Genomic DNA, 22367 nt, shown 5'->3' with positions numbered 1-22367 from the left:
TGCACAGTCTAGCGGAGGCTATGCCTTTGAAATGTGGCGGGAATCAACGTCATCAGTCGGGAGGACCAGGGCTGCGCACGCGCGAGACACCTACTCTTTCTCGCGCGCTAACTTTGCCGCCGCGGCAGCCAATCAGAGTTAACGTCAGAGCCAGAGTTCCGAGGACTCACCAATCGAATCTGGGAGGCGGGCCGCCGTGGAGGCAGTGGCGAGAGGGGGCGGGGACGGGGAGAGGGCACGCACGGTTCTAGGGGCAGGGTCTCTGAGGGCCAATAGGAAAGGCCGGAGGGTGAAGGGGTGGGGCGTGGCGTTGGCGGCTCCCGCAACCCAAGGCCGTCCAATGTCGGGCCAATCAGAGTGAGGAGGTGGGGGGAGAACAACCAATCAGCGTGCAGAATAGGCAAGGCAAGGGGTTGAGGAGTCTCGCGCCGACGTCGCCGGCTCCGTAGTTTCTGTCAGGGGAGCCAAGCGTGCGTAGGAGGCTGAGGAGGCGGGAAGGCTGCTGTGGTTGAAGGGACGATTGCTGACTTGCGGGGAGGAGGTCCGAGGGTGCAGGCAACCATGGTGATGGCGGCGAAGAAGGGTCCAGGCCCGGGTGGAGGGGTCAGCGGGGGAAAGGCGGAAGCGGAGGCGGCCTCGGAGGTGTGGTGTCGCCGGGTGCGGGAACTGGGCGGCTGCAGCCAGGCCGGGAACCGCCACTGCTTCGAGTGCGCCCAGCGCGGGGTCACCTACGTGGATATCACCGTGGGCAGCTTCGTCTGCACCACCTGCTCAGGCCTCCTGTGAGTGGACTGGCACGGAGGGTGGGGAGGGGGCAGGACCGGGAAGGGACAGCGGAGAGTCGGCGTTGGGGACAGCGGGGATCTGGGGCGAAGGGACAGGGCCAGAGCTGAGGTAGTGGCGGCGGGGAGGCCTGGAGATGCGCCTGATGTGCTGAGAGGGTCCCCCGCTGCAGAGGTGTCATGGGGAAGGGAAATTGGCAGGGGAGACAAGACACGATTGGAGTCGCGTTGCAGGAGAAAGGAAGGACACCGAAGAAGAAGGGAGAAACTCCCTAAGGGAGGAGAGGCGAACCGAAAGTGGGGAGAGTTGAAGGGAAGGTGGTTAGATATTTAAAGGGCCAGAGAATGACACCCACCTTTCAAGGGAACTTTGGGGGGGGGGCAAGTAGGAAAGAAGTAGAGTGAACTGGGCCCTAGATAAAGCATACTTTTCTATTAGCTTGTGCCCATCCTGGAGTGTGAGATGGAAAAACCAATTTAAAATAGATAAGTTAGCCCAGTTGACAGCATAGACATAGTGACTAGGTAAGGAACCATGTTCCAGTGTTCAGGTGCAGGCCCTAATGTCGCAGGGTTTGGGGATGCTACCCAGAGGTAGATTTCTTACAAATTTTAAGAGATGGGAGCTGCTGGGTTGCCCTGTTAGAGAGCTTAATTTTTCCAGAGGTTTGGGTATCTGGATGAGCCATCCTTAAGTGTCATAGTTTACACCTTTAAGCTTCTGGTTGCCATGGCTTGATCCTGGTAGTAGCATCTGGCATCTTTGTAGGTTTGGGGGAGTTTTGTTGTATAATCTGCAGTGCTACACTTGGCACTGGCACTCGATTTGGTCATGCCTGAGCTAATTTAGAGCCACAGTTCTAGGCCAGAATTCTGCTTATAGAGTAGGGTTCTTTTTCCCCTTAGGGAATTATTTGGTTAGATGCCTGGTTAGCATTCGATACCAGTGCTGTATCTCTCTTTTTCTGTGAGTTTATTAAGGGATTTATTTGGACTTGTTTAGTATTGTTTTAGTACATTGGTTTGTTTGGTCGGTTGGTTTCAGATTTAACAAGGGGTGCTTTCCTTGTTTCTAATACCATTAGGAGCCAAGGAGCGGGCAGTATTGTTCTTACATGACAGATGGGAGAACAGAAGCAAAGAGAGGTTTAGTAATTTATCCAATGCCATATGGGGGTTGCTGTTCTCAGCATTTCTTGTTGGATATTAGTTATGATCATGGCAGACCAGAAATGAAGATCCAGGTCTCCTAAGATACAGTGTACGATTATTTCTGTTTCGTTTTTACCTCCTTTGCCAAACTTCTATGTTCTGATCAACCTCACTTGTGTGTTATAACTTTGGTCTTAGTGAACGTCATTATGGCTCTTGGGACAATGATTAGAACGCAAACAGGAATGTGTCAAAAGATAGAGACTTAAGTGAAGCAAAAGGATAGACTTGAGACTGGGACGAATAGTCTGGGGAGAGAAGGAGCAACGTTTAGGAATGTTTATAGCAGAAAGAGAAAGAACAGATTCTTGAAGATCCTGTTATGAAAAGGAAAATCTGATTATAGAGTCTGGAAGCAGGGGGATAAAATTGATGGTATATCAGAGTCTAGGTCCTGGGAAGAAAATGTTTGGAAATAGTGTTAATTCATTCCCACAGCTAGCTGCGCAGCACAAAAGATAAATCACTGACTAAATGGGAGGGCTGACACCATTATCATTATTTTATAGATCTTGGTTTAAAGTCTCCCATAGATAACATTTCACTTCTATAATGAGTATTCCCTCAATCAGGACAGAAGGAGGGTCAAGGGATCTGGCACACATTAAAAACCTGATTTTCTTTTGCTGGAACGGTTCTCTTTAAATATCAGTGCACAAATTGCAAAATTTTACTACTTTTCCCCTGTGCTCATTATTGTTGGTTTTTAGTGGAGGATCAAGAGGCTGGGCCAATAAATGAGGCTGAACTGAAGGCATGTCAAGATTATAAGGAGAGAGATATCAGAAGAAACTTCTTCAAGAAAGCTGTAGTTTCCCTGGCTGTGACTGTCTGCCAGGGTTCTGATGGTGCTTCTCATTTGCTGATTGGAGTTCTAATTAGCATGAACTAAGTAGGGCAAGGCATAGAAACCTTATAAAAGGGTCTTCACAAGGTGTTACGTGTGCCCTCTGATGGACCTTGGGAGGGGCTGGGTGCTGGCAGGTGAGCCAGAAATAGAATGAGTGAGGGACGCTTACTGCTGGCTGCAGAGTGAAGAGGGGACACACACAGTTCAGCAGGCAGCGGAGGGGCATGGCTCCCCAGTGACACATATACCAGTTAACATCTTAAATCCACATGGTTGCCCACAGATTAGGATTTTGTGGTACTGGGAAGTGAAAAATGTGGAGGTGGCACATTCAGTCAGTCAGTCTGGCAACACATTTATTGAGTGCCTGTTAAGACCCGGACACAGTTTTAGGCACTGGAGATATGGCAGTGCACAAAATTGACAAAGTACAATCTTCATGTAGCTTACATCATACTGGAGACTATGGACTCGAATTCAATCATTAAATATATATTTGCAGGTAGTAATAAGTGCTGTGAAGTAGCATGGGCTGGAGAGTGATGGGAGCTTGTGTTGAGCTATGATGATGAAAAGAGTATATTCTTTGTTAAAAATGACGAGGATATTGGGGGCAGGGAATTCAGATACCACACTTAGAACCACAGCCAGAGAAAGGAGACAGGGAGACTGGCTTTATTTTGAAAGCCAGCTTTCTGCTGAGTATGTTACAAATATTCCACCTCTTAGAGCAATGGAATATTCTGGGGGCAGTGTGCACAATCACCCGAGTTCCCAGCTGGCTACACGTGCTGAGGTAGCAAAGTTGACTGTTTCAGCCAAAGTTGAATTTCCCAGGATCTGGAGAAATTTTCGATTTTAATACTGGTGGGTGGGTATGCCTATGGCTTCATTGCTACATGTGTGAGCTCTTTCTAGTTTTCTTTTTTAATGAGAACTATTTTCTCAGCTCTAGCAGAAAACTACAGCGTTGGTGTGAGGGACTGAGAGAGAAGCTGCTAGTTTTTGCTGTTTCTAAATTTATGTACATGCTGCCACAATTGTAGGTCCCAAATTTGACCTAGTTTTATTCATTTGGTTTTCATCCAATACCTAGTTTCCTTAACCTAGATATAGATTTCATGTCCCCAACATATACATATACTTGTTTGTTTAGTTGTGTCTAACTCTCCTACTAGAGAATGATGCTAGATTGCTGCTAAAAAGTGCTTTTTCCAAAGCAGTGCCTTAAATGTGTTTTCTTGTTCTGGTTTGACTGGATGCCTCAATGGATAAAGCACTTTTCTTTAGAAAGAAAATAGATCTTGAGTCCTGAAATGTCTTTGACATCAGGGATGGGCACTACCTTTGACACCCAATTTTTTCAACAGAATATGTGGCACACTTCCCCAACTGGGCTGTTTGGGTCCATTCTTTTTAATCCATTGACCTTCTGATCTCAGTAATAGATACTTGTCTTCTCTACTTCTGCACAACTTTATTCCAGTAATGGGATTAATTCAGGATTCAGGTGGACAAAGCTCTAGGCTGGGTGCCAGGAGATGTGCTTGACAGCTCTTTACTTGTGACAGGTTCCTAACCTCCTTGTGCCTTAGTTTCCCCATCTGGCTTGCTAGTAGTGATTCCTAGTTGAAGCAGATTTTTTTAATGTTTATTCATTTATTTTGAGAGAGAGAGAGAGCACAAGTAGGGAGGGGCAGAGGGAGAGAGAGAATCCCAAGCAGTCTCCATGCTGTCAGCGCAGAGCCCAACGTGGGGCTCAAACTCACGAACTGTGAGATGATGGCCTGAGCCACAATCGAGAGCTGGACACTTAACCAACAGAACCACCCAGGTGCCCTCCTAGTTGAAGAACTTTTATCTCCATGGAAGAAAAGGCGTAGTGTGGTGTTAAATAATTCAGTACTTTTCCATCCATCTGGGTTAGAGAGGTAGATGTGTTCATTGCCCCTGTGTTAGTCCCATCCCTTCACCCCTCCCACCTCACCTTCCATCCAAAGACATAAGAAGAAGAGGGAACAATGTAAAAGGATTGAGAATAGGCCTGAAGAAGAAAGCAGAGGATTCTGTGTGCTCTACACGAGTGGACAGCTGTTTATCATTGTCACTAAGGAAGAACTACAGGAAATGGCTTGAGGCAGGGATTTTAGATTAGGAAGAAGTTTCCTAAAATTAGTGAAATTGAGCCTGGAGAAGGGAAATAGGGGAGCTTTCCTATTAGGGACTAGTAAGAACCTCTAATAGGGACTCTTTTGGGTGATGTTTGGGTCCAAGAACTGCAGTGGTTTCACTGAACCCTGCTCAGAGGCAGAGGACTGGAATCCAGAAGCAAGAAACCCCCTCTGGGGTGTTTGAATTTGAACATGAAATATTCAGAAGTCAGGAGTTCCCAAGTCCAAATCTGGTACAAATGAAAGAACTTGGGTGCTGGGTGGAACTGTTTTTTTCCATTGTTGACCTGACAGAACCTTCTTATCTGAGCAGCTGAGCAGGTTCAAGACTTTCATGAAGCAAGACAGAAGTAAAATATGGGCCATTGTGAGGGTGATGCTCACAGAAAAACAAAAGGTGTGGTATTTGTAGAAACAGCAGTATGCTTGATAGAATCAAAGGGAAGGGAGAGAGAGGCAAGGAAAAAGAATTGGGCGGGCTTTCAGGTCCTTGCAAGTCACTTCACTGCCAGTAATTCAGAGCACTTCAAATGCTGGTCAGGTGCCCTGTGAAAGAGAAACTGAAGTTAAAGAAGGCGTCATGACAGGGCTGAGGCTTGAGTCCTAGTAATGTACTTGCTCTCAGTTGGAAAAACATGCCCTATTCTGGGCAAATAAGTTTATCTCTATGTTTCCCCAACACCTCCTGGTTGGAAATAACAGAACAGATTTGCTGCGATAACCGAAGGGCAGTGCCTCCTTCCAGCTCTCACTTCTTTTGGGGAGAACCTGAGAGTCATGCTGGGGAGACCGGGTGCAAGTTGGAGAGCTGGGTCTGTTTGATTCCAGGCCAGTGACTCAGATATGGCTCACTGCATGACCCTGCTATGACCCCAGGGAGACCCAGTACCCCTAGACCATTCGATTGCAGCTACTGGGAGGAGAGGGGCTCTTGTTTCTAAATTGCTTCTGTCAGCCAGCGATGGCCTCTCTCTGATTCAGAAACAAATGCTCTGACTCATAGGCCATGTAACTAGGTCCTCTTTCTTCCTGGGCTGCAGAGTGTTGCGTTGTAGAGAATTTTCCCTGCCCCCAAACTGTGGCTCTAGTTATACATAATCCAGTCTACAGACATCAAGGTCAGAGCAGTGCTTTTTGTACTGTGCTATGGAAACATCCTGTTCCTTCAGATTCATTTGGCCCAAAGCACCTAAATCACTTATTTTCTCTGCTTTCCCTTCATCCTATCTTCTACCCCCCAGCGACACCCCCCCCCCCCAAAAAAACCCTCCAGTCCAAGCTCAGCCATAGGAAGTTCTGTTGTTCTAATCATCCCCTCTAGACTGATGAGTGAGTCAAGTCCCTCCCCTTCCCCCTACAAGGAAGCACACCTCCCTGTTTACACTTTGCTAACAGTTCCTGGTTGTCCTTTCAGGAAATGTCAATGACCTTTTTGTGATAGGCTTAGAATCTGTTTTTCTAGAGTAAGCGTAATATATTTTACTTTTCCCGTGACCATTTCTCTTCCTTCCCCCACTGCTGCATCCTGGTGCCACATTCTCCCTGATCAGGCTGTGTGTGCCTGAATGGCACCCAACTGTGTTGAGACGTACCTTTGTCCAGGCTCTTTGGGGCCTTGTAAGCAAGGTCCTGGTGATCAAGGATTAGGTCCTATGTGATATATATGATATATAGTGATAAACAGCTGTCTATTGTATCTCCCAAAGTGCTTACCATAATGCCTTGTATTTTGGCAAAGCAAATATTTGTTAGTGGGAGGTGGAGCTGGGATCATAAGGATGGAGAGATCTGCTCTAGCTAGACCTCAGAGCAGTCTGGCATTCTGAGAGGGAAGGCCTAGCTAGGGATTAAGGTTAGCAAGGGTAAGGGAAAGGATATAAAAGGCTGTCTGGACTCAAAACAAAACAAGGCCATTATAAGAGAGGCTTTGGGAGAGAAAACTGGAATATCTCTGAAATGTGATTAGAAGAGAATCTTCAGGGCAGATCAAGTTTAAGAGCTGTTGTTTGACGTGTAGTTACAAAGCCTTGCTTTTGGATTTCACTGCTCTAATCTTTCCTTGGGGCATCAGTCCTCTTTGATACTGTCTTTTAAAGGAGTATTTTGAGACCCTTTACTTAAAAGCCTAGCAGCAGATTGCTGAAACTGCCTTTGATTGTAGCCTTCAGTGTCCTGTCCTTTGTTAGAATCCCATAATCAGTAATTTATCATACAAAAGGGCTGCACCCTTCACTGTTCACTCTGTACTGTGTCACCTCTCCCCTGTTCCCGCCCCATTGCCATAGCGTACACTAACACGTGTACTGCCATTCTTCTAGACTTGCAAGGACGCATTTAATCTGTGTGTGCATGCATAAGCATGAACGTGTGTTCTCCCCACTTTTCTCTAGGATTTCCATTTGGTAAATTGTGTTATCTCTTACTTCCCTCTTTGCTTTCCTGATGGCATCAACCAGGACCCTATGCTAGAGTTACTTTTGTTTTCCCATCTTGATTTGCCGATTTTTCCCAGGAGACCAAAAGTCTGAAGAGACCTCATCAGTTGAGACTGTCTTTCCTGCATGTGCCTGGGCTCTTTCACATTGTGGTCCTAGGGTCTGATTTATTTGTTTTGGCTTGGCTGGTTTTGTTTTCATCTGATGAGTGCCGTTGGTCTAGACCAGAGTAAAACTTAAGGGAAAGGGGAACCTGGCTTAGCGCCAAGTTTCTCTTGTTAGAACACTCCAGAGGGCAGCTGAGTGGGGGCAAGGAAGCCTTCTTGTCTACTGCAATCTCCACAGGGCTTCCGTGGGCAGAACTAGACTTTTCAGAGAGTTAACAGAACACACAGAGCTAAACACAAAAGCATCACTACAGGATATATGTTCCTGACTCATGCCAATCTCCTATCTCATGGTTGAACCTGACTTCCTCCTGCTTCATTGAAAGATCTAGGGGGCGCCTGGTGGCTCAACCAGTTAAGTGCCTGACTTCCACTCAGGTCATGATCTCACAGTTCACAAGTTTGAGCCCGGAGCCCCATGCCCCGCATTGGGCTCTGCACTGGCAGCTCAGAGCCTGGAGCCTGCTTCAGATTCTGTGGCTCCCTCTCTCTCTGCCCCCCCCCCCTTTCATTCTCTGTCTCTCAAAAATAAATGAAGGCATTAAAAAAATTTAAAAAAGAAAGAAAGATCAATTGATCGATCTAGAACCCAGAGTCTGGACTATTTCTTTTCCCAGAGATCTCTTCCTGAAAGAGAGGGACCCTGTTCATCTCTACCAACACACTTTCTGCCTAGACAAAGAGGAGGGGCAGCCAGGTCTAAAACAGTGGTAAAACAGGAAATGGGAAGTGGGCACATCTCAGAGTTCCCAGAAGTACCCCCAGCCTGCAAGTTGAACACAGAACCTTGTCAAAGTAGAGAAGGCTTCTGGATGGACGGACTCTGCCTTACTCTCCAGAATGAGTGGGATCACAACACATTCTGGACTCTGTCGTCCCTGTCTCTGATTAACAACCTCCCAAACGTTCTTGCTTCCCATCTTTCCTTGAATTAGGAACTAGCTTCAGTCAGGAAATTCTACCTGAGCTTAATTTATGTGTTGTTTTATCCTTTCTCCCTCCCCCTCCTCCCATAAACAGACCTGAAGGCTAACTGCATTGTACTTCTCTTTCTGTTTCTCTCCCACAGGAGAGGCCTGAACCCCCCTCACCGAGTCAAGTCCATCTCCATGACAACTTTCACTGAGCCTGAAGTAGTATTCCTGCAATCCCGTGGAAATGAGGTGAGCTACCACTGACGGAACAGTTACTGGTGTAGTTGCCCCATTGGCTGGGGTGAACTTTGCGTCCAGATTATAGAAAAACCCTACAGCTTTCTTTTTTGGCCAAGTTTCTTTTATTTTTTAGCCTAAAATGTGTCTTACCTTACGTATATTTATATATTCATGGAGTCTTAGTTATACAAATTGTGATTTGTCTAGGCCCTTGTTAGAGGAATCAGGGAAAGGAGCAAAATCTGTGTGGGGGTGACCCCTGGGTACTCACAAGGAAAACTGTCCCTTGACATTTAGAGCTCCACACTGATGAGCATTCAGAGTTGCCTGGGCCAGCCCCTCTGAGTAAGATCTCCTAGAGCCAGCTCTCCTGACCTGAGCCTCAGCACCCTGGGTTTAAGTTCATGTCATGTACTTGAAAGTGAGTTAAACCCCTTCCCCAGTTAAATCTGCTGGTCGGAAGATGCTGTCTTTGGTGTTAACAGTACTCCTAGCTTGCGGGTGATTGGTTTACTTGGGGTGCAAACAAGGGAAGGCCTCTGGAGGGTGTTCTGGAAGCCACAGCTCTGAAAGTTATCCCTGACCCCACCCCCATCCAGATTTAGTGCTCCATAATTCTCAGGGCCCTCTATTTTCTTTTATAAGATGTGTCATACTATGTAATGATAAATCTATTTTTATTTATCTAAGGCAGGACCTCCCCATTAGATGGTCAACTCTGTGAGGACAGGGATCATGTCTGCTTTGTAGGTATACCCAGATCCTCACCCTGTGTCCGTGCTCAATAAATATGTATTGATGAATACATTGGAAGTGGTATCATTCCCATTTCATGCTTTCTGCCTCAACTCCTCTGTCACCTGACTGCGTTCCTTTAGGTATGCAGGAAGATTTGGCTGGGTCTTTTTGATGCTCGGACGTCATTAATACCAGACTCCAGGGATCCTCAGAAGGTGAAGGAGTTTCTCCAGGAAAAATATGAGAAGAAGAGATGGTAAGGAGGAGGAAAGAGATTGCTATATAGAGACACATGTCCAAGACATTCTTTGTTTGACAGGCTAGTTTCCAGACTTGAATTGGGGCTTCTCTCAAGAGGCCAGGCTTGGGTTGAGTGTGTTCCACCCAGATTCAGTTAGGGCCCAATTCTGACTTCAAAGAAATAAAGCTACCTAAAAAGACAACTTGTTACTGGTCACTAACCTTGAAGATTTGATGCCCCTCTTTTGGGGAGACATTAGACTGCTTGGAGGGGGTGCTGGACCTGAGGGGGTGTGGGTCAGATTTATAGCTCAGCTGGGGCCATAGATGCAGAGAGGCGGCTGGAAGCATGTCCGAGAGTTTTGTGCTTTTACCCCATCGTTTCATCCATGATTTATCTGTGTGTTCTGTTTTCCTGGTGACAAAAACAGCGTCTCTCTTCTCCCTTGCCTTTTCTCTCCCCAGGTGGCACTTCCTATTGTCTGATCTCAGTTCTGTGTGCATGTTGGGGGGTACCTATAGGGTGGAGAAGAAAACACAGACAGCAAGGGGATTGTTGTGGACATAACAGCATTTTGGAGTCCCTCCTGGGGTGTCCTCTGGCTATAGAACATACTTCCAAAGTAAAAGACCACATGCATTGGAGTGGAGGGGATTTTATCAGAAGTAGCAGGAGCTGGCAGGATAGATTGTGAGCACTTAGAAGATGAGGTGGCAGAAACTTTTCTGTGGGACTAAGGAGGAGAACCTGCAGAAACACCTAGGAAATAAAAAGGAAGTTGGAAAATAGGATTGCCTGTCCAGCAGCATTATTGAGGGGTTATCACTTGAAACCCAGATGGTTTGATGTCAGAAAGAGAAAGGAGAGAGGAGAGAAAAACAGGCACAAGTCAGAAAAGAATGAGCACCTGATGGTAAAGAGGACTCTCAAGATGGGCAAAATGTGCTGAGTTACAAAATTCAGTTCAAAAAAGAGAATTAGTGGGAAAAGGAAAAGGGACTTGGACTTCTGTCACCTGTGCTTCCCGGGTGCCTAAGCTGAGCATGGCCCATGATGTCACCTGACTATTCTTTCTCAAAGGTATGTCCCCCCAGACCAAGTCAAGGGGCCCGCTTATACCAAAGGCAGTGCCTCCACCCCCATCCAGGGCTCCGTCCCAGAAGGGAAGCCCCTGCGGACTCTTCTAGGGGATCCCGTGCCATCTCTGTCTGCTGCTGCCTCCACCTCTAGCCAGGTAACTCTCAGATCTTCCCTCCGAGACTGGTTGGGGTTTTGGGAACCAGGGCTATTGGTTTCCTTAATCCAATCCCCTGGACTTAGCAGACAGCAGTATAGGAGATGTGAGTTGGCTCTCAGCCCTGCCGTTACCCATGTCTTAGATTCCCCTTGGACTCCTATGTTTTGGAAGAAAGAACCCAACAGGAAGTGATATTTAGGGAAGTCAGAGTAACGGCTTCAAACCTGACCATTGCTCCAGGGAAACACAGAAGGGGCCGGGACACTGCCTGAGCACCTGGGAAAGATGAGGCAGTAACAGGTCCAGGGGGACCACTGGCCACATCCCTGTATATCTCAGACTTGCCTTCACTGACAGGCTCTAAAATGTATGGCTCTGGGAACTGGTATACTGAGAAGACAGAGGAGTTAGGCATGTGAGGGGCTAAGGCAGCTTCTGCCCAGGAAAGTCTCTCAGTTGAGGGCAGTTTCTCCCTCTCTTCTCTCTCCACTTGCCTATCTGGGGGCAGCCTAGGGAGTCATGTGGGGGCCGGGTCATGTCTGGTCCAAGTGCTCTATGTCATGCCTTCTCCTCTCAAGTCTGTCAGTCAGTCTCAGCCTCGGACGTCCCAGCCCCGGAGCTCCCAGCCACCTGCCCATTCCTCAGTCAAGAAAGCCAGTACTGACCTGCTGGCTGACATAGGTGGAGACCCCTTTGCTGCTCCCCAGGTGGCACCAGCTTTGGCTGCATTCCCAGCCTTTGGGGGTAAGTGGGACTTGGGACAAGAACATTCTTGCAATACATGCACACAGGACACGAGGAATTCACGCCCTTGCGGTGACCAGATTTCACCTGGCTCTAGCTTACTTCACACAAATGAATGTGACGGGAATTGTGGAGCCTCAAGGCCGGGAGGGTTGGGGCCAAATGAGTATGGCTGGGATTGTGTTTGCAAGTTTGACCAGAAAACGTTACAGTTGGGGACTCCTAGCACTTCCTTTTAGAGCACTGGAAATAGCCTTTTTATTACTTTCTTTCTCTGTTAAAATGGGGGCTGAGGGATTATCTTGTTTTCCATTTCCCCTGCCCTCTTCCCAAAGATCAGCAGTAGCCAACAGAGTGTTGAATAAAGCGGTGTCTAGTTTCCATTTTTCCTTTCAAGCCCCTTCCCCCACCAGAACTAATTTTTTTTTCACATGATTAAGCCCGAATGAGGCCTTGACAAAAATGTTAATGCCTCATGGAGTAAGGATAAAAGATGGCGGGGAGTGAACCTGGAGACCTTTGAGATCCCCTCTGCTCAGCCCCTGCCATCTCTCCCTGAAGAGGACCCTGTAGAAAGGCAGATGGCCCATCAGTGGCCTTTGGCCTTTGGAATTAGTGTATATTATATCGATTATATGAACATGTTATATATGCAGCCTTTATATCCCCTCCACCTGTAGGCCAGACACCTTCCCACGGAGGCTTTGCCAACTTTGATGCCTTTGGCAGTAGCCCTGCCTCTTCTGCATTTGGAAGCATTCCTCCAGCTGGCCAAGGCCCGTTCCAGGCCCAGCCAACACCCACAGGTAAACTTTGCCTTGCTCTCTCCAGATCCCCTTCTCTCTTCCAACTGCATTCAGTTTTCCACATCCATGTATTGCCCTTCATTCACATCTGCACCAACCTAGAGAACTAGGCAAAGGAGACAGGATGAAGAGGAGAAGCCCCGGGAAAGGAAGAGAGGGGTCTAATGAGATTCTTGCCAGGAAGAAGGGCGCTTCTCCATTTTGTCATGTAAGGAAAGCAGCTGAATTGCAGCAGGAATCGTGCAGGGTGTGTATAGGAGTTGTGCAGGGTGTGCATAGGAGGTCAGAACCAGGAAGCTCGGGAGTCCCAGTCCTCAAAAAGTCGAGAGTGGATGTGACCTTTCCTGTAGCATGCTCTGAAGGCTCATGTTGTACACTGCCCAAAAGGTAAGGGCTGGGTCAAAGTGCAAGCTGGTCTCCAGAAATTCACCCATCCCTGTTAAAGCAGAAGCCTGTAAACTGTGTTGTGTTGTTTAGCAGTTGAAAGAGACCCTAAAGGCAGCTGCCCTAAAGCATCTGGTTCCTCCCTAAATCCCCAGACATTAAGTCTTCATAGCCTTGGGGCTGGCCCATTACCTTTGCACATCCTGGACACAGGGGAGGGCAGCCAGAGTGCTGTAAAGACTCAATATCTAGGGAAAGCCAGTGACTGATGCTCTCTCTTTCTCCCTTCCCCCACCTACCCGCCCTTCCCCCTTCTCTACCCTCACTGCCAGCCAGTCGGATGCTAACTGGAAGTTACAGCTTTGGTGAGTTACTCTTCCCACCTCACAGCCCACCCAAGGTAGAAGCCTATCTCAGGTCCTCTGGAGCCGAGAGCTTTGAGGTCTGGAAGGACCCCTTCAAATTTAGCCATTTTACAAATGAAGCAGTTCTGTAATTTCCCTGCTGTGCAGCCCACAGCGTGGCAGAGCTCGGCCCAGAGCCCAGATTTTTCGACTCTCACTCTGCCCACATCCTTCCCACTATGCCACCACGAATTGTCTGGTTGCTTTTGTTATTTTATTTTACTTTATTTTATTTTATTTTATTTTATTTTATTTATTTTATTTTATTTTTTGAATGGGACAAGGAGAGACATTTTATATTGATAAAAGTTAAAATTCATAAAGACATTCTCACATTACGAACTTAAAGTACCTGACCAGGGTAGCCTTGAAAGTAATAAAGCAAAAACCGTTAGACACAGTGAAAATATAATAAAGCAACAGAGAGGGGGCCTACAGCAGACTCACAAGATTTTAATAGATAAAGTAGATAGACAAATAAGGAAGAAAATAGGCCATTTGAGTAACACTTGAACAAGTTTGACCTAATAAATATAAGTAGAACTTTGTAATCAAAAGATAGAATTTCCAAACACAGAATCATTTTATACTTTGACCATGGACTAGGAGACACCACATAAATTTCTTTTTTTTTTTTTTTTTTTTTTTTTTTGAGAGAAAGAGAAGGTACGAGGACGGGAGGGGCAGAGAGAGGAGAGAGAGAGAATCCCAAGCAGGCTCTGTGCCATCAACACTAAGCCTGATGCGGGGCTCGAACTTATGAACTGTGAGATCATGACCTGAGCTGAAACCAAGGGTTGGGCATTTAACCGACTGAGCCACCCAGGCGCCCCAACACCACATAAATTTCTAACAAATAGAAATTGCATACGTCACATTCTATACGATAAAAGGTGTCCTAAAACAACATATCCTGTAACAATGCTTCATGTCCTTTAAGGCATGAAACAAGGAAAAGATAATTACAATATGGAAAACAGACAAAAAGCAAACAACTATCATGTGTTTTTTGAAACTCCTATCAATAAGGAAGAATAGGATAACGAGCAAGGGAAACAAACAGAAAAAACCCGGGGGCATGAAAATGTTCCCAGCCTGACTAATCAGAAAAAATGCAAATCAGGGTAAGATAATAATTTTGCACATTATACCCACAAAAATTTTAAAGATTGATAACGGTGGGTACCATGTGGAAATATTGGCCCTTTAATCTGCTCTCAGTAAGAATGTAAGTTGGTACAAGAATATTCAGAGTAACAAGAGGGAAGTGTTCCTGGGAATGAGAGCTCAAAAGGAAACAGCCTGTACAAGGTGGTTATAAAATTGGTCCGTTCAGAAATGCATTCCTGTCACAGTCAGTTGCTTTAAAAAGAGAGCTTAAACGGTCAGCCTTTAAAAAAGGAAAGAAAGAAGGTGCCAGCCTCTTAGTCCCCTCCCTGGCTGCACCTGAGATGAACTTTTGTCCAGTGTCTGGTCATCTCAAAAAACAGACGGTCTGCAGCCAGCCAGAGCCAACCAGCCTCTCCGAGGCTCCTGCCCTTGCTAGGAGCATCCCCACATCATCTCCATGAGGAAGGCAAGATCTCCATTTTGCAACTGAGGAAACCGGCTCAAATTGGCCCGTGACTTGGCCAGAACCGAATGGCTGATGGGTGGCAGATCCCATTCACTGTGATCACACCATGATCACGAGGATGGTTCTGTGAATGTGATATAAAGAACTATGGGGTATGAAGTAGGGAGAATTGGGTGAATGGTGGGTGTCTTTTCTGACAAGCCTGGTTGTATTTTTATATTTCTGAGGGGGAGTATGGAGAAGGGAGGTTTCTAAAACTGCAGTTGCCCCTGAAACTGCTGGAAGGCATGTATACCAATCCAGCTGCAAGGAGTGAGGCTCTGGAGGTGTAGAAGAAGCAAACCAGAGCTCAGGTATTCCTAAGTCGGCCCCCTTTCTGAGAATGGGCCGAAAGTGCAGCATCGTGGCCGCCTGAGCAAGGGCTGGCTCTGCCCTCTAGTGTCCGCAAGGAGGCACAGCTCGGCCTCAGGACAGAAAGACAGCGCCTCCTTCAGCCTGGGAGCTCCCTGGCAGGAAGGCCCCAGAGCAGGACTGAAGAGTCTGACCTAAGTGCTCACTCAGAAATTCCACGTACCCTGAGTCATAGCCAGGGAAAGGCCCAGGCGGCCCTGAGAATCAGAAGATTCAACCCTAGCCTGCTGGCCTCCCAGCCTTCCTGACGGTCATGGAATGCAGAGGACTGACACCAAGTGTTCTCAGTGGCGTGATAGCCTAGCACTTGTTCCTGTAGAAAGCCCAGGGGTTGAAGAAGAGAGTGGCCGAGGCGAGCACTGGCACTCAGGAAGCAGCCCATCCTTGGAACCTCGCAGCCGGCAGGCCCAGGGCACCTGCCTTCCCTGCTGGACTCAGCTTCTCTGATCAGAGCCGGAGATGCCCAGCGCAGGGAAGGTCCCCTTCACAAAGGGCTTTGGGAAAATACAGCCCTACCCTTTAGGGAAGGAGGAGCAGATAGCTCTGGGGGCCTCAGAAAAAAGCCCCAAACTTAGGAGAAATCAGGCTGAAGCTTGAGGGGGGCAGGGACAACACAGATTTGAGAATCAGCCTGGCTTTGCCGTTCCTCCCTTGCCTTATGACTTTATCTTTTCCTTTCCCTCTCATCTCTGGGGGGAAAAAGTTTCTCCCCTTCTTTTCCTTTCCCTCTCATCTCTGGGGGGGAAGAGTTACCCTTGCGTCCTTCCCTGTCTCTACTGAGTTTTTGCCATCAGCTTTCTTATCTGAATCTCATCTCTGCCCTTTCCACTCTGCTACCATATTTCCCTTTCCGCACAAATATGCACCAAGTTGCCCAACCTACAAATGTTTCTGCAGCCTCATCCAGGCTCGGCTGCTGTCTCCCCTGCTCTCCACAGCCATATCTCTGCGAAGAGGAGCCTGTAGCCTTCACTTACCCATTTTTTTTATTGTCCTATTTTCTGTTTCTCTCTCTTTTTTTACACACCTTATGATATAATATGCATACTGTTCTGCACCTTGATTTATTTTTTTAACTGAACAGTACTGCTAGATTCTTTTTTTATCAGTACATGTTTCTTTATGGCAGCACAATAGTCCTGCTTATGTATATACCATAATTTATTTTAATTAGTCCCATTTTGGTGAATATTTAGGATGAATGATGACTGTTTAGTCTTTTGCTATTAAACAGTGCTGCAGTTAATAACCCCGCATGTGTCATGTTTTGCACATTTGCAACTTCTCTATCTGTAAGAAAATTCCTGGCAATGGAATTGGTCTAGTGGGGAACACAGCTGATACAGAAGTAAACAAAAATATGTCACTGCAGAGATATCAAGTGCTGTGAAGGCAAAGAATGAGGTGTTATGAGAGGAAAACCAGGCTGTAATTCAGACCGAGGTCAGGGAAGGCCTGTCTGGTTCCTTTAAGCCGGAAGAGTGAGTGGGACCATGGGTGGGGCCTTTGTTTAAGGCAGACGCAGAGTACGTGGGAAGGCTGGAGCTGAGAGTAGGGCGGAGGGAGGGGGGGCTCTTGTTCACTTGTATTTACAATCTGAACCAGCCATCACGTTTCCTTTGAGACCTTGTCTTGTTTCTGTTGACCCTGGAAATAGTTTCTTATATCAGAGGCTATGATAGTACGTCACATCTGTATTATGCTTTGCAGACTTCAGAACACTTTCACTCACCGCAGGGGGTCTTCACAGCCACCCTATGAGAAGGCAAGAAAAAATGGGCTCAGGAAAATAAGATGGTTTGCTAAGGTCACAGCAGTAGCAGGGGGTAGGGCCCCAACTAGACCCCGTTTCTCCTCACTCTGCCCATCACACAGTCATTCAGCAAACAATTCCTGAGCACTGTCCCGTGGCAGACACCATGCGAAGTTTGTTTCCTTCGGTACTAGTCTTCCAGCACTTAGAAAAAGCAAGCCTTTTCCATCTGCAGCCTCATGTTACCATCACAGCAGCCCAGAGTGGTTGACAGGATCCCACCATACAGCCGAGACAGGCACACAAATAAAGAGGCTTTCTCCAAATGACAGGGCCCCAGGCCTCTTCCCAAGAGATGAGATTGCTCAGGATTTCTTGGACTTGCTCCTCAGGCTGTTTTGTAAGCCTCCCACGTGATGCTTTTTCTTTTTAGATGTGATGACCAGAGAGGGCAGGGGAACTTCCAGTCAGCCCTGCTCAGTGAACCCCAGCCCTGATCGAAGCTCCTGGCCTAGGGTGGCCTCCTGAGAGGGGGCGGCTCTGGTGGGAGTGGGAGCCCTTGATGATAGCTGGAGATCTGTGTTCGGCACTGGTCTCCACATTCCAGGAGCCAGCAGCTCCGAGTGTCTGGGCCTTTCTGCCCTTCACGGCTCCTCCCCCATCCCCTCTACCTGCCCCTTCATTCCTGTGATTGATCCATAAATGGAAATGCTGGTTTGAGGAAAGGACAGACTTGTCCACATCTTGAGGAAAAAAATGGGAACCTTAAGTCAAACTGGAGCAGCAGGGACAATGACCTGACACACACAAGAGCCGTTTTCTCTCAGCACTGGCAGCTTTGACCGCCAGGGAGATTGAGAAAGGCTGAGTAGCATGTGGCCTAGAATTCTCAGTGGGAGTCAGGGCCCTCTGAACCAGATGATCCAGGGGGAAATGGCTCAGAGAACCCAACCCCTCATGCCATCACTCTGCTGCTTACCCCCTGCTCCCCCACCTCCGTCTCGTCTGCCCCTTCCATCCTGCCTCACTGAGCACTCCCTGTTCTATTTCCTGTGATTGCCCAGGGAGCAGCCACGTGACTCCATTTGGTGCCTCTCCTCTGGCACCTGCCAGTCAGCCCAACAGCCTCGCAGATATGGGCAGCCTCCTGGGGCCCGGAGTGCCAGCTGCAGGTGTTCCTAGCAGGTAGGTCCAGACCTCACAGAGTCTTAGGGAGAGCCTTGCTTTTCCCAGCCTGCTTTGCTCCTCCCGTTGGGCAGGACAGGGTTTGCCATCTCCCGGTCCCTTGCCCAGCCTCTGTCCTTGGTCCTGGGTGCCCTGCATGCTGACTTGTCTCCCCATGTCACAGCATCTTCGGGGTGGCCGGCCAGGTCCCCACGCTCCAGTCGGCCACAGCTGGTGGAAGCAGCGGCACAGGGCTTGCCTTTGGAGGTGAGTCTTCCTGAGGGGACCCAGAAAAGGGATCCAAGGCTGAGAGGAAACAGGGAGGAGGGTGGAGAGAGAGCACACCAGATTTAGATGAGTGCTGTCATCTCAGTAATAACTAAATGAGAAGAGTGACCCTCTCTTTCTCCCACCTCTACCCCATGCCACCCTGAGCAGCCTCCACCAACCCTTTCACAGCGCCTGCTCACCCCCAGCTGCCTCCCACCAACCCGTTCCAGCCCGATGGCCTGGCCGCAGGTAAGCCCCAGGACTGTGCTGGCCCTGGCTCTCCTGGGCTTGGATTCCTCTCTCCCTTCTCTCTCTCTCTCTCTGTCTCTGTCTCTCTGTCTCTGTCTGTCTGTCTCTCTCTCTCTCACACACACACACACGCACGCGTGTGCGCGCACGCATGCATGCACCCCACTGTTGGGAGGAGTGGAGCAGCCTCACTAGGCAGCTGTGGTAGTCCTGAAAGTCCCCCTCTTGCCCTTCACCAGGCCAGACCCCGTGTAATTTCCAGGCCACCTAGTGGGCAAAGAGCAGAAGCACCCAAGTCCCAGAATATATTTCAGAAAACAGAATCCTCCTTACCTGAGCTAGTTCTGAAGGTTTAATGACAGATGTGGCAGCCACTCTCCTTTCCTGCCCCTGGGCAGTGTCCCGCCAGGCCCCCAGCCTCTCTCCCTCCTGTGTCCCACCTGCAACCTTGCCCCTGGTCCCGGCTCCTGTCAGCTAGTGCATCCCGCATTCCTCCCCAGCCTCAGCTTTTCTCTCTTCCAAGGCCTGCTCACCCCACCACCTGCCTTTTTGTTGTTGTCATAGCTGTTCTCAAAATCCTTGAGGCCAGGAAGACAGACTGATAACGGCTAGCAAGCTGCCCACTGCTGAGTGCTTTACACCCGTTATTTGCTTTCCACAGCAGCCCTAGGAGAGAGGAGGACTCCAGTTTTATAGTTGAGAGAACTGAGGCACACAGAGGGCTAATCAGTTGCTTTAGTTGATGCAGTTTGACAGGTAGCAGAAAGCTGCCCCTGGTTCTGTGCCCCACCTGTGCCCTCCATGCCACAAGCTGTGGGTACAGGAAGAAGGCAGGTTTTGCCAGGTTGCATGGAAGTGGAAGGTTTCAGTCAGAGTACTTCTGCGGGGTACCTCTGGTTAAGGAATAACTATATCCCATGGCCCCAATTTGGAGAGATTTAGGAAGAACTGTTCTCCAGCCTGCCTTCCAGAACTTCGCATGAACTTCATGTCCCTCATTCCACAGGGCCCAGCTTTGGGATGAGCAGTGCTGGGCCTGGCTTCCCGCAGACAGTGCCACCCACCAGGGCCTTTGTCAGCACCTTCCCACCACCGCTGTTCCCCCCACAGACCTCGATGACTCAGCAACAGAATGGTAAGGGATTCAGACCATACCCTCCTCTCTTGCCCCCATTCCCCACCCCCAGGGGTGGGGTTGGGGGGGGGTGGCAATGAATATTAGGGATATTTGGGAGCCAGACATCTGAGCTAGTTCCCTTTTGGACCATTAGGGGGACCAGAGAAGCCACAGACCTTCCTGTGTCCTCTGACTGCTCTGTACCCTTATTCCCTGACTTTAGAAAGGCCCAGTCTTTTTTTTTTTTTTTTTTAATGTTTATTTTTGAGAGAGAGAGAGAGCACAGGCAGGGGAGAGGCAGAGAGAGAGGGAGGGAGAGAGAATCCTAAGCAGGATCCTCACTGTCAGTGTAAAACCCAGTGCGGGGCTTGAACCCACGAACTATGAGACCACGACACAAGCCGAAGTTGCATGCTCAACCAACTGAGCCACCCAGGTGCCCCTAGAAAGCCCCAGTTCTGCTGCCACTGTGTGATGTAAAGGTGCCCACCCAGCAGGGAGGCCGGATGCGCCTGGTCAGCACCAACGTGAGGGGCAGGGTTTATGGCAGCCTAGTTTTTACTCTTGCTTCCCAGGCTCTTCCTTCAGTGACTTAGGATCAGCCAAACTGGGGCAGAGGCAACTCAGCCAGCCATCTGGGACATCCACCAACCCCTTCGTGGTGAGTGCCAGCACGGCCTCAGTGTAGAGTATGGCCTCTCTCTGAGGGCCGGGGACAGAATCCTTCTGGAACAGAGCAGTGTGGGATGGAAACCCTGCCTTGGCCAGGCAGGAGAGTGGGTTAGTCAGTGGGCTCACACCCCCGCACGTCCAGCTCGCCTCCACTCACTGACTTGCCCACAACCCTCACCACAGTAATTCTGGGGAGAAAGGAATCCTGGGCTGCATCTTTTCTGTGGCCTCCGGCTTTTCTCCCCTAATCCTCTAATTTGTGGTTGTTGTTTCTTTCCAGACTGGATCCTCATCAAGCCCGTTTGCCTCCAAACCTCCAACCACCAACCCATTTTTGTAGCACTGTGTCCTGGGGGGGGGCCTCCTCCCTGTCCTCTGGGGCCCCTTTACTCCCAGGAGCTCTGGTGACCATTTGCCTGTGGCATTTTTGTGGGTCTGAGACCAGAATGGGCCTTGTTTTGTAGGGAAGGGGTCTTGGGGATGGTGGAAGTGCTAATGCTTTGCTTGGGGCTTGCAGATAAAAGGGCAGCTGCCCATCAGGTGCCCCCAGGGCTTCCTCCCATCCTCCCTCCAGCCCCAATCCAGGCAGGAGGCCCAAGAAAAGAGAAGTCAGGGCTTAGCCTAGAGGAGCGATGGCGTTTGATTTCTCAAATTATTAATTATGATGACAATAATCCTCCTGTCTTGCCCTCAGCATACATATATGCTCCCTTCACTCCCAACCCCGTGGGCAAAGGAAGCTGTGGGCACAGACTGACCAACATACCCCTATGGGAGCAAGCCTTCCCCCGTGTCCACAACATCCGTGCTGGTCTCCTTGTGGACAGAAGCACAGTGGGAAAAGTAGGGTCAAGGTGGAGATGAGGCGTGGTGTTGACCTGGGATGGTGATCAGACAGGCTGAGAAAGCTGTGGGCGGGGGTGGAGGTGGGTGGGGGGCAGCTCAGCCTCTTCTCCCCACCCCCACGGGGCAAGGAGGCCCTCCATGTTTTTGCTTTCCTGGCTCCCTCCCTCATCCTGGTATTCAGGATAAATAGTTTTACCTACATACTTAGACATGCCCAATTCCTGCCAAGCACTTTAGTTAGCTGTGGTGTCATGTTTGGATACCAGTGTTTTATATTTATACATAGAGAATTTTCTAATATAGTCTATTATACACACACAGACACACACACACACACACACACACCGCCATTCTGCTCCCAGACAGCTCTTTTACATGGGGAATGGAATGAATCCCCATCTGTGCCTCGACCAGCAGAGCCGGAGCTCCAGAGGGTGGTGGGGAGGGTAGTCACAAGTCCTGACCACCCCAGAGCCTGGGCTTTTCCAGGGAAAGGCTTTGTGCAATTGGCTGGGTTTTTTCCTTTCTTTTTCCCATGTGCCTCCCCCACCCCACCACAAAATTCTCTGCACCAAAGCTGTTGCAGGCAATGTTGGAAAAGAACTGCATTTGAAAGAAAAAGGAAATGGCTCTAGCTGTCTTGGTTTGGGTCAGTTTGAGGGGCCCCAACGTGGCTGCTGGGTCAGTGAAGATGATGGCTGCTGTTGGGCAGGGACTAGAATTCCTTTCTGGACATGGCTGGAGTCCCCATGTGCAGTGGGAGTTAGGTGGCTGCAGGGAGGGGGTGATGGGGGTGGGGGGGTGCCAGTGGACAGAGGAGGAAGTGCCAGCATGGAGACAGTCTCATCCGAGTAGACCCAGTAGACCAGTGGACTACTCCCAGGTCGGTGCATCCTCAGCCCCTCTCCAGACTGTTTTCACCTGAGGATGTTATGTCAACAGCCATGGTGTCTCTGCTGTTTGTGTGGTGACAAGGTAGCCAGC

The 22367-nt window shown here is 48.9% G+C and overlaps 1 protein-coding gene across 2 annotated transcripts; it reads left to right on the top strand.

Moving 5' to 3' along the window:
* The first annotated feature begins 400 nt into the window (after positions 1-400).
* On the top strand, positions 401-22009 carry AGFG2 (ArfGAP with FG repeats 2). Of its 2 annotated transcripts, XM_015085716.3 has the most exons (13): positions 401-782; positions 8687-8780; positions 9650-9765; positions 10831-10984; positions 11566-11731; positions 12412-12537; positions 13254-13286; positions 18130-18250; positions 18414-18496; positions 18668-18748; positions 19755-19883; positions 20441-20526; positions 20818-22009. In XM_015085716.3, the coding sequence occupies exons 1-13, from the start codon at positions 562-564 to the stop codon at positions 20875-20877; spliced, it is 1470 nt and encodes a 489-aa protein (XP_014941202.1). In that variant the 5' UTR covers positions 401-561; the 3' UTR covers positions 20878-22009. The 2 variants fall into 2 exon arrangements, with proteins under 2 accessions (XP_014941202.1, XP_014941203.1); XM_015085717.3 differs by lacking the exon at positions 13254-13286.
* Positions 22010-22367: the final 358 nt, after the last annotated feature.

This window comes from Acinonyx jubatus, chromosome E3, assembly GCF_027475565.1.
Source record: "Acinonyx jubatus isolate Ajub_Pintada_27869175 chromosome E3, VMU_Ajub_asm_v1.0, whole genome shotgun sequence".
NCBI lineage: Eukaryota > Metazoa > Chordata > Mammalia > Carnivora > Felidae > Acinonyx > Acinonyx jubatus.
This window is presented reverse-complemented; position numbering and strand designations above follow the sequence as displayed.